We start from the raw sequence: 12,779 nt of genomic DNA, 5'->3' as shown, positions 1-12,779 counted from the left end.
CCGGCGTGAATCCCGCCCCTGCCGTGTCGCGAATTCTCCGCCACCGGATATTTGCCGGGGGCTGGAATCGCGCCGGAAATCCCCCGGCGATTCTACGGCCCGCGATGGTCCGAAGTCCCGCCGCTGTCAACCTACGCCCGCCGGCGTGGATTGAACCACCTTTGGGACGGCGGGACACGGCGGCGCGAGCGGGCTCCGGGGGGGGGCGCAGGGCGATCTGGCCCCGGGGGGTGTCCCCATGGTGGCCTGGCCCGCGATCGGGGCCCACCGATCCGCGGGCGGGCCAGTGCTGTGGGGGCACTCTTTTCCTTCCTCCTTCGCCATGGTCTCCACTATGGCGGAGGCGGAAGAGACCCCCTCCACTGCGCATGCGCGGGGATGCCGTGAGCGGCCGCTGACGTTCCCGCGCATGCGCCGCCCGGCAAAGTCATTTCCGCGCCGGCTGGCGGGGCACCAAAGGCCTTTCCCGCCAGCTGGCGGGGCGGAAATCAGTCCTGCGTGGGTCTAGCTCCTCAAGGTTAGGGCTCGGCCCCTCAAGATGTGGAGAATTCCGCACCTTTGGGGCGGCGCGATGCCGGACTGATTCGCGCTGTTTTTGGCGCCGGTCGGCGGACATCGCGCCGATTACGGAGAATCTCACCCCTGGGAATCAACAGGAAGGGTCCTTACAGTGTGGAGTTTGTATGTTTCCCCTGTGCTTCCGTGGGTTTCCTCCGGGTGCTCCGGCTTTCTCCCACAGTGCAAAGATGTGTAAATTATGTGGGATTACGGGGATAGGACGGGAGAGTGGGCCTAGGAAGGGTGCTCTTTCAGAACGTGGGTGCAGACGTGATGGCCCGAATGGCCCCCTTCCGCACTGTAGGGATTCTGTGGGGACAAGCTCATTTCAGAACTGATCTCTCTCATTCCTATTCTCTATTTCTATGGCGGCCTCCTTTTCCCCAAATATTTCTCCTTATTTTAGTAATTTTTTTTGTTCTGAAATTTCACATCTGTTCCAATCTGCTCTTTATGACGTCCGTTTCCCAGTGTCTCTGTAAAGTGCTGGGAGCACAAGGGACACAAATGAGCCAGTGGCGTGCCCCAAAACCCAACAACCGTTGCCTCATTCCTTTTAAACATTTGATCCCAACACAATTGAACTCAGCCACTCCATGAGCAGAATTCCTGTTAAAAATGCCAAACCCATGAGCATAATCTGTCTGCTTAAAATCTAATTTGTCTATTTGATGTGCTTCAGTGATGTTGAAAATAAAGTGAAGTGTATGTTATACTGGTTGACTAAAGGTACTAATGGACTGGTTTCGATCAAGTGCCCTTGAAGGAATAGGAAAGGTAAGACTCTACAAAGTGCTCCTTCATCTCTCTTATTTTTTTTACATGAGATTATAATATTTCTTGTTCACTATGCAATTGCCTCATTTTTATAATAAATTTTTCACCTGGTGGAGGCTTGCATTTTGTTTTGTTTTTAAAATTTTTTTTAATTCTTTTTCACGTTTTCTCCCACATTTACACCCATCAACAATAGACAATAATCAACAAGATATGTCAATCCCCATAATAACAACGATCCCATCCACCCACCAACCCCCAAACATTTACATAAACAAATGACAAAAAGGAATCAGGGATTACCCGTAGTCACCCTTAATCTACACGGCTCTCCACCCCACCCACGCCCCCCAACCAACACCATCCAGCCTCTAAGAGAGTACCGTGCATGATACCCCAGAGTTGTACCCCCCCCCCCAAGTCTCCAGCTCCTCCCGTCCACTGCCTCTTGTAAAACTCCTCCTCCCAACCTCGGTTCCCTCCCACAACCTCGGTTCCCTCCCCCCAACTTTCCACCCCGGCTAGACCACTCGGACCCTGTTCTGCCAGGCTCCGATGGCCGCAGCCCCTCCCCCCACCTCACTCCCGTTCACTGGCCGGCTTAAACCGGCCAGCATAGAGGCCCCCGCCCGGGTCCCTTTCCCCCTTGCCCGGCCCTAGGAAAGCCCAAAGATCCCCTTTTAGCACACAAACCCCGCATATCCACCTACACCCCAAAGAGCCCTCCTTTCGAGTGAAAGTCCTGTCCCTTCCCTTGTCCAAATATATGCAACATTGGCTCCTTTAGCCTCTACACCCGCGCGCAGTGATACAAAAAAAAGAAGAAAATACAGTCATGAGGTTACATCGGCACATGACCATTCCTCAATTTGTCAGTTCTGCCACAGTCCTTCTGCCTTCGCAAACTCCTCCGCTGCTTCCACCGTTCCAAAATAAAAGTCCCTGAGCTTGTAAGTCACCCTCAGCTTCGCTGGATATACAATGCCGCACTGCACCTTGCCAATGTACAGTGCCCTCTTCACCCGGTTGAAGGCAGCCCGCCTCCTCGCCAGCTCCACCGTAAAGTCCTAGTATACACGTTTACCAGCTCCAGCCCACTGCACCACCCGATTCTGCTTGGCCCCGCTCAGGACCTTCTCTTTCACACTGTACCTACGGAAGCACAGAGTCACTGCCCTTGGCGGCTCACTCGCCTTTTGTACAGGCCTCCACGACCGATGAGCCCGATCCAGTTCATATCGGGAGGGGTCCTCCCCCTCCCCCAGTAGTTTTGCCAGCATCGCGGCAAAATACTCAGTCGGCTTCGGTCCTTCAACTCCTTCGGGCAGCCCCACGACCCTCAAATTCTGTCGCCTGGATCTGTTTTCCAGGTCTTCCATTTTTCCTCCCAGATCCTTGTTAATGTCCATCACCTTCCGTATCTCCTTCCCCATCGAGGCAAGTTGATCACCGTGCTGCAATACCGTCTCCTCCACTTCCTTCAGCGCCTCTCCTTGCTCTCGCACCTCCTACACTGTGCTCGCCACCGCCATCTTCACCGGGGAAACCGCCTCCTCCACCAGCACATTCAAAGCCTCCCTCATCTCCTTCCTCACCATCTCCATACATTTCGCAATCTGCACCAACTGCTTTTGGAATTCCGCAGCCATCACCTTAGTTAGTTCTTCAGCCGTAAGCACTGCGGCCTCCCCTGGTGCTCCAGCCTCCATTTTCTTTGTTGACCCCGCGGTGACCTTTCCCCTCTCCAACGGACTTTCAGCCGCTTTTTTCCCGGCCGTTTTTTTGGTGTTTTTTTAAACATCCTTCTTCTCCTTGCGCTATCTCCCGATTTTTACTGCCGTCGCTGGCCCTAGGACCGGGCGTTACTCCCCGAAAATGCCGTTCCTGAACGGGAGCCTTCCAATGTGCGGCTGCCTCCCGCCCGCCATCACCGGAAGTCCCGAGGCTTGCATTTTGGACCTGCACTTTGCACAAGAGCTGCCCCAATCCTATGGCTTAAGGGGCGGCCATTTGACACCCCGAATAGTTATCGAGAGGCAAGCCAAATCTTTTCAATCCAAGATTGGGAGTGTGGCTGAGAGGAGTTGACTGACAGAAAGTGAGCCTGTTACGCAGATGTCTTTCCTAAGACAATCCTTAGCTCTTTCTTTGTCCTCTCTGTTTATGTGTTGTGCTTATTGCACAGCCAGCCTCCAAATGTAATTGAATAGAAAGTCTTCATCAATGCCTCTGCACGGGGCAGCACGGTGGCGCAGTGGTTAGCACTGTAGCCTCACGGCGCCGAGGTCCCAGGTTCGATCCCGGCTCTGGGTCACTGTCCGTGTGGAGTTTGCACATTCTCCCCGTGTATGCCTGGGTTTCGCCCCCGCAACCCAAAGATGTGCAGGATAGGTGGACTGGCCACGCTAAATTGCCCCTTAATTGGAAAAAATGAATTGGGTACACTAAATTTAAAAAAAAGAAAAATCAATGCATCTGCACTAGAGCCGTTAATGCGCTGAAAAGCTGTGTGTAATAATAATAATCTTTATTGTCACAAGCGGGCTTACATTAACACTGCAATGAAGTTACTGTGAAAAGCCCCTCGTCGCCACACTCCGGCGCCTGTTCGGGTACACGGAGGGAGAATTCAGAATGTCCAATTCACCTAACAAGCCCGTCTTTCGGGACTTGTGGGAGGAAACCGGAGCACCCGGAGGAAACCCACGCAGACACGGGGAGAATGAGCGGACTCCACACAGACAGTGACCCAAGCCGGGGATCGAACCTGGGACCCTGGCGCTGTGAGGCAACAGTGCTAACCACTGTGCTACCCATTGTAACAGCTTTAAGTCAAGAAGAACCCTTTAATTGGCCTTCTCGGACTTGCTATGACCAAGCTATGACTTTAAGATGTCTGTTGCCATCTGGAATGTTTTAGGGACTGTTCATTTATGTGGGATTGAGTGCATATCTCTGATTTATGAATCCGTTTTACCTCTGTGTTGCACCAGGCGTTAAATAGTATTGCAAGAACTGTGTCATCTTCCCTCTGTCAAGGTTCTGACTTCCTCTGAAGCTCAAAGTATCACGAAGAATGTTTAAGTGTGTACAAGCTATCATGTGTCACGTATGTACCTGCATGTGCAGCGATACTATAAGCTGCAAAATAAGCTGGAGCATTTTGAGAGAAAGAGAGAGAGAGTGTGTGTGTGTAAGTCTGTCTTCTAAGCTGCACACTCTTCAGAGCTTATTGATGCATCATCTGCCAACTTGCATTGGTAGGTTGGTAAATTTTGTTCAGTTAGTTTACAGTCTACATTAGAGGTACCCAAAGTATAGCCCATGTGGCACCTGCTGCCCTTAAAACCCTGGCAATCTGACCCAAGAATTCCAGACATCCTGGTTATGCTTTGCACCTTCCAATTCTTATCCCATTGTTTATCTCATTCACGTTTTGTGAATCTAAGGTTCTGATAACGATGAGGCTCGGCATTGTAACCTCACTTATGTAAATCCCAAACTGTTTATGGTGTTCTACCCAAGAGGTGTTGGCATCAGCAACTTGAGGTAAACATCACTGTTTGGTGAAATTGCTGAGGTTATCCATACTGACAAAGAACTGGGTGGGAGGGTGAGCCGTGAGGAGGATGCACAGATCCATCAGTGTGATCTGGACAAGTTGAGTGAGTGGGCAAATGAATGGCAGATGCAGTATAATTTGGATAAATGTGAGGTTATCCACTTTGGTAGCAGAATTCGGAAGGCAGATTATTATCTGAATCGCCATAGATTAGGAGAGGGGAATGTGCAACGAGACCTGGGTGTCCTCGTGCACTAGTCGCTGAAGGTAAGCATGCCGGAACAACAGGCAGTAGAGAAGGCAAGTGGTATAGAACATACAGTGCAGATGGAGGCCATTCGGCCCATCGAGTCTGCACCGACCCACTTAAGCCCTCACTTCCACCCTATCCCCGTAACCCAATAACCCTTCCTAACCTTTTTTGGGGGGGAAACCAAGGGCAATTTATCATGGCCAACCCACCTAACCTGCACGGAATGTGGGAGGAAATCAGAGCACCCGGAGGAAACCCACGCAGACACGGGGAGAACGTGCAGAATCTGCACAGACAGTGACCCAGCCGGGAATCAAACCTGGGACCCTGGTGCTAGCCACTGTGCTGCCCAATATGTTGCCCTGTATGTTGGTCTTCATAGCGAGAGGATTCGAGTAGAGGAGCATGGATGTCTTGCTGTAATTATTATTATTTTTTTCAATGAAGGGTGATTTAGCGTGGCCAATCCACCTACCCTGCACGTCTTTGGGTTGTGGGGGTGAGAATCTTGAGGTAATTATACGGGGCCTTGGTGAGGCCACACCTGGGATATTGTGTGTCGCTTTGGTCTCCTAATCTGAGGAAAGATGTTCTTGCTCCAGAGGGAGTGCAGGGAAGGTTTTCTAGACTGATGTCTGGGATGGCAGGACTGATGTACAAGGAGAGGTTGAACGGGTGAGGATTGTATTCACTGGAATTCAGAAGAATTGGGGGCATGGCACAGAAACTATAAAACTAGGGATGGGTAATAAATGCTGGCCTTACCAGTGACGCCCACATCCCATAAATGATTTTTTAAACAATTCTAACCGGACTAGACAGGGTAGACGCAGGACGGATGTTCCCAAATGCGGGGGAGTCCAGAATCGGGGTCATAGTCTGAGAATATCGGGTACACCATTCGGGACTGAGATGAGGAGAAATTTCTTCAGCCAGAGAGTGGTCGGCCTGTGGAATTCGTTACCACAGAAAGCAGTTGAGGCAAAAACATTGTATGTTTTCAAGAAGCAGTTAGATATCGCACGAGGGACGAAAAGGATCAAAGGATATTGCGGGGGGGGGGGGGGGGGAGGCAGAACTAGGTAATTGAGTTGGGTGATCAGCCATGATGATAATGAAAGGTGGAGCATACTCGAAGGGCTGAAGGGCCTCCTTCTGCTCCTATTTTCTATGTTTCTACAATGCTTCCCCCACTCTGGTCTATGCAATCAATTAACGGTGCTACGTTTCATCTTTTCACAGAAGTGCTACCATTTCTTATTCCAGCGTTACCGTCTGGAGCATTACACCATCTCCTCTAACTGGCTGGCTTTGGGCACAGTCAGCCTGTTTGGATTTCTCTCTCTCTCTCGCTCAGTGGCTTTATTCAGAGGTCAGTGTGATTGGAGGTGTTGGTGGAGTTTATGCGCAAAGTAATGTTTATCCCAACCCCCCCCCCCACTTTATATGTGACGTTAAACGCTCAGTGTTTGCAAGTGGAATCTCGCATTCTCTCCATATTTGTTTAATTTTCAAGATTAATTTTGATATCTACATTTATATTGGGAGCTGTCTAACCAGCCACACTGTGACCATACCCACCTGCCAGTGCTCGCGTTCGCACTGACATTCCCAGTCGGATTTGTGGCAGGTGGGGGTGGGTGTACTCTTAATGAGCCAGGTGGCTTCTGGCTGGATGCAGATGAGGTATCCTGTCAGTGACCCGCGCTGATCTCTCCCTGGTCTGCGCCGAGGAGAAGGGGTTGATGCCACTAGGAGCAATAATAGCTTTCTGCCTTGGGAATATTGAGTTACTACCCATTTTGTCTTGCACATTTTTATTATAATTAGGCAATTTGGTTTAATCACTGCCCATTCGATGGTGCTGCTTGGGGTCTTGTCAGGAGGATTGGTCAAACTAATATGACAACTGCTCTAAAGGAAGGGCGCAGTGGTTAGCACAGCTGCCTCACGGCGCCGAGGTCCCGGGTTGAATCCCGGCCCCGGGTCACTGTCCGTGTGGAGTTTGCACATTCTCCCCGTGTCTGCATGGGTTTCACCCCCACAACCCAAAGATGTGCAGGTTAGGTGGATTGGCCACGCTAAATTGCCCCTCAGTTGGAAATTTGTTTTTTAAAACTGCTCGAAAGGACTGAAACATCCAGTCGGCATGTTGTGATGCCTTTTACCTGTACTGAATGTGGGATTCTGGGTCTGAATCCTGGAACTCCCCCCCCCCCCTGACAGCACTGGGGGTGTACCTACACCGTAAGGACTGCAGTGATTCAAGAAGATGGCTCACCGTCACCTTCCGAGGGGCAATTAGGGATGGCGATAAGTGCCGGCCTAGCCAGTGCCAACCACATGCCATGGATAAATAACTAAAACAAAAGAGAGGTTTCCCCAGCCATTTGGCCAAACGTTATTCTCCTGGTCCATCATGGCTACCAATAGACGTCGTCGGCACTAACTTCAAAGCCACAGCGTCGTACGTTGTGTTTCATAACATTTGAAGTTGAAGTTAAACTTTCCCACTGCCTTTGGGGGAGTTCTCCCAGTTTGTGGTTGTGCTGAGATGCAGTGTGGTGTCAGAACCACACTCGCCTCAGATGGCATAATCAAAGATGGAGGTCAAGGTTGGCGGAGTACTTATTGAACTGTAATTTAACAGCAATCCAACAAGATAATTCTGGTCCTTGGCTGAGTGGGTAAGTAAACTGCTCAGTTGGTTGCTGACCCGAATGAACCGGCAGAGGTCCCTGCCTGGACTCTTGTCTCTGCCCTGGGATCGCTGATCCCAGTTGATTGACTGCCTGCTCTGGGAGCTCAAGATTAGCCGGTGTTCCCAGTCCCAGTAGTGTTCAGTGACTGAGAAAATGCACAGGTAAATGGGTATCGACAAGGACAGACCGATGCCTGGCTGTGATGTTCCCAATTTCTTGGAGGTTGTACCCCATTGGCCGGCGACGGGATCTTCTGGTCCACTGACGTCAATGGGTTTTGCATTTTTTGCCGCCTGCGCCGCTGATGTACCTGCTGCGGGGCGGGGGGGGGGGGGGGGGGGGGGGCTTGCCATTGGCGGGACCGGAAAATCCCACCGGTGAGAAGGACTGGAAAATTCAATCCTTATACTTGTAGCGACACCCATGTTGAACCAGCTGATGTGATTGTGCATTTGCAATTTCTTCTTTTGTTTTATGAGCGACAGGTTTGCGAATGATCCCGGCCTGATATTCTTTTTAAGATTGCGGCCAAATGAATTGAGGTTGCGAGAGGAATATCCATCATGTTGTCTCGCTGTTGATTCACAGGTTACCACGCCCCACTCGACCTTTATCCAGAATTTCACCGGATTGCGACAGACCCAAGCATTCACATGGTGCCGGAGGGCAGACCAGTCAACGTTTGCGTTGGAAAAGAATGGCATCGCTTTCCCAGTAGCTTTCTCCTACCTGACAAGTGAGTAATTTTACCTCTAGGCCCTCATTTCTGTGACGGTTGGACATTATGGGTTGGTTATGAGACGGGGAGGATCTGCTCTGAAGTCGGGGGTCCTGGAAGGCCCGGTTTTCTGAAGGCCCAGACAAATTTGACAGCAGGGCCCGATCTGCGATGTCCAACCTCCGTTTCCCGGCCACAGCCTGTCAGATGGAGAGGCTGGATGGCTGTCGGGCAGGTAGGCCATCAGCTCCAGGCTGCAGTTTGGGAGAGGAGGTAGGGGTGGGAGGGGGGGGGGGGGGGGGGGGTGTGTGTGGGGAGGAAGGAAATCAGGAAGGACGTGGGGGGGAATGGTGGGAGGCCGGAGGTAAGACAGGACTCTGGAGGGAAGATCGGGCTTCCGAGCAAGAGGGAAGATTGGGGACCAGAAGGCACGTGGAAGGTCAGAGCAAGATTGGCGGCTGGGAGCGAGTGAGATAGGAAAGGTTGACGGGGACGTGTGTGTTGGGGGGGGGGGGGGGGTGGTGGGCAACAGCTCTGTCCATGACCGGGATTATGTTGTCCAATCCCAGAGGGTTTACGAAGCGTAAACTGAATCCAATGGTGGAAAAACATTTACCAGCTTGCATCCAGCGACCTTCGTCTCCCATTGAGCTGCCTGGCTCCCGGAGGCCCAGAAACCCCAGCTGGCCAGGGTAACATTCAAAATGGCGGCTGAGGTGAGAATCAGCCTCATTATCATATTTAAATTGCCGACCTGCTTCCTGCGAGTGGTTCGGTTACCCACCCCCTGTCCTGCCTCTGTTACAACCAGATGTGGGTGGGTCTGAGCTGTGATGGCTTCAGGCGTTTGGTTTATTTTTGTCCAACTTTTTGAATCTGTCTATTTATTACTGAAAACTGAGTCAAGGCAGTTGGCCCAAATCTAACCATTTGCGGGAGTTAAGATTCAGCCCTATGTCATTGTCGTTTAACAGGTAATGTGTGTAATGTAGCCTTTTCTCATTCAAATCACGCAAATCTACTGAAAATCATTATATCCAAAGCGTCAAATAGGTCATTTTAGATCTTATCTGTTAAATGGTAAAAATATGTCCTATGTTACTATAGTCCTATTAACAAAATACAGTTAGAGGAGACCACCTGTTCTTTATAAGAAGGGATGAGTTTGTTGATGACTGGAATAGGCTCAGCTTTTTATTTTCTGGAAACACAAAATCATAGACGTTTAGACAGTGGATGGAGACCATTCGGCCCACCCTATGCATGCTGTCTGAAAACAAATAGTACAGCCTAATCCCAGGCTCCAGCTCTTGGTTAAGGCACTTAAATTACATTTCCCAGTATTTTTGAAATGTGATGAGAGTTTCTGCCTTTGCTACTTTTTTAGGTAATGTGTTCCAGCCTCACACCACCTTCTGGATGAAGATATTTCTAGATTTGTAGAAATCTTGAAATCATGTGGTATCAAATTGTTCAGCTAAAGCACTAAGTAGTAACACAGACGCACAGACACCCGCGCACATCCAGACCCACAGACACTCGCGCACATGCAGACTCACAGACACCCGCGCACATCCAGACCCACAGACACCCGCGCACATGCAGACTCACAGACACTCACACACATGCAGACTCACAGACACTCGCGCACATGCAGACCCACAGACACTCGCACACATGCAGACTCACAGACACTCACACACATGCAGACTCACAGACACTCGCACACATGCAGACTCACAGACACTCACACATATGCAGACTCACAGACACTCGCACACATGCAGATGCACAGACACTCGCACACATGCAGATGCACAGACACTCGCACACGTGCAGACTCACAGACACACGCACACATGCAGACTCACAGACACTCGCACACATGCAGATGCACAGACACTCGCACACATGCAGATGCACAGACACTCGCACACATGCAGATGCACAGACACTCGCACACGTGCAGACTCACAGACACTCGCACACATGCAGATGCACAGACACTCGCACACGTGCAGACTCACAGACACTCGCACACATGCAGACTCACAGACACTCGCACACATGCAGATGCACAGACACTCGCACACATGCAGACTCACAGACACTCGCACACATGCAGATGCACAGACACTCGCGCACATGCAGACTCACAGACACTCGCACATGTGCAGACTCACAGGCACTCGCACACATGCAGATGCACAGACACTCGCACACGTGCAGATGCACAGACACTCGCACACATGCAGACTCACAGACATTCGCACACGTGCAGATGCACAGACACTCGCACACATGCAGATGCACAGACACTCGCACACATGCAGATGCACAGACACTCGCACACGTGCAGACTCACAGACACTCGCACACATGCAGATGCACAGACACTCGCACACGTGCAGACTCACAGACAATCGCACACATGCAGACTCACAGACACTCGCACACATGCAGATGCACAGACACTCGCACACATGCAGATGCACAGACACTCGCACACGTGCAGACTCACAGACACTCGCACACATGCAGACTCACAGACACTCGCACACATGCAGATGCACAGACACTCGCACACATGCAGACTCACAGACACTCGCACACATGCAGATGCACAGACACTCGCGCACATGCAGACTCACAGACACTCGCACATGTGCAGACTCACAGACACTCGCACACATGCAGATGCACAGACACTCGCACACGTGCAGATGCACAGACACTCGCACACATGCAGACTCACAGACATTCGCACACGTGCAGATGCACAGACACTCGCACACATGCAGATGCACAGACACTCGCACACATGCAGATGCACAGACACTCGCACACGTGCAGACTCACAGACACTCGCACACATGCAGATGCACATACACTCGCGCACATGCAGACGCACAGACACTTGCACACATGCAGACGCACAGACACTCGCACACATGCAGGCGCACAGACACTCGCACACATCCAGACTCACAGACACTCGCGCACATGCAGACTCACAGACACTCGCACACGTGCAGATGCACAGACACCCGCGCACATGCAGACTCACAGACACTCGCACACATGCAGATGCACAGACACTCGCACACATGCAGATGCACAGACACTCGCACACGTGCAGATGCACAGACACTCGCACATATGCAGACTCACAGACATTCGCACACGTGCAGATGCACAGACACTCGCACACATGCAGATGCACAGACACTCGCACACATGCAGATGCACAGACACTCGCACACGTTCAGACTCACAGACACTCGCACACATGCAGATGCACAGACACTCGCGCACATGCAGGCGCACAGACACTCGCACACATGCAGACGCACAGACACTCGCACACATGCAGGCGCACAGACACTCGCACACATCCAGACTCACAGACACTCGCGCACATGCAGACTCACAGACACTCGCACACGTGCAGATGCACAGACACCCGCGCACATGCAGACTCACAGACACTCGCACACATGCAGATGCACAGACACTCGCACACATGCAGACGCACAGACACTCGCACACGTGCAGACACACAGACACTCGCACACATGCAGATGCACAGACACTCGCACACATGCAGATGCACAGACACTCGCACACGTGCAGACTCACAGACACTCGCACACATGCCGATGCACAGACACTCGCACACGTGCAGACTCACAGACACCCGCACACATGCAGATGCACAGACACTCGCACACGTGCAGACTCACAGACACTCGCACACATTCATACTCACAGACACTCGCACACATCCAGACTCACAGACACTCGCACACGTGCAGACTCAAAGACACTCGCACACATGCAGAAACACACTCGCACACATGCAGATGCACAGACACTCGCACACGTGCAGACTCACAGACACTCGCACACATGCAGACGCACAGACACTCGCACACATGCAGACTCACAGACACTCGCACACATGCAGATGCACAGACACTCGCACACATGCAGATGCACAGACACTCGCACACATGCAGACGCACAGACACTCGCACACGTGCAGACTCACAGACACTCGCACACATGCAGATGCACAGACACTCGCACACATGCACGCGCACAGACACTCGCACACGTGCAGACTCACAGACACTCGCACACGTGCAGATGCACAGACACTCGCACACATGCAGACTCACAGACACTCGCACACATGCAGATGCACAG

At 51.6% G+C, this 12,779-nt stretch overlaps 1 protein-coding gene across 5 annotated transcripts in view; it reads left to right on the top strand.

Annotated features, from left to right (window-relative positions):
* The window catches only part of alg9 (ALG9 alpha-1,2-mannosyltransferase), a 308,329-nt gene that overhangs the window by 88,140 nt on the left and 207,410 nt on the right, over positions 1–12,779 (top strand). For all 5 annotated transcript variants that reach the window (XM_072486571.1, XM_072486567.1, XM_072486569.1 and 2 more), the window contains exons 11-12: positions 6,393–6,522; positions 8,441–8,588. In XM_072486571.1, coding sequence (XP_072342672.1) covers positions 6,393–6,522; positions 8,441–8,588 — 278 coding nt within the window. The remainder of the gene's footprint in view (positions 1–6,392; positions 6,523–8,440; positions 8,589–12,779) is intronic.

This window comes from Scyliorhinus torazame, chromosome 21 (assembly GCF_047496885.1).
Source record: "Scyliorhinus torazame isolate Kashiwa2021f chromosome 21, sScyTor2.1, whole genome shotgun sequence".
Classification (NCBI taxonomy): Eukaryota; Metazoa; Chordata; class Chondrichthyes; order Carcharhiniformes; family Scyliorhinidae; genus Scyliorhinus; species Scyliorhinus torazame.
Note: the sequence above shows the minus strand (reverse complement) of the source record. Positions and strands in the feature narration are given on the sequence as shown.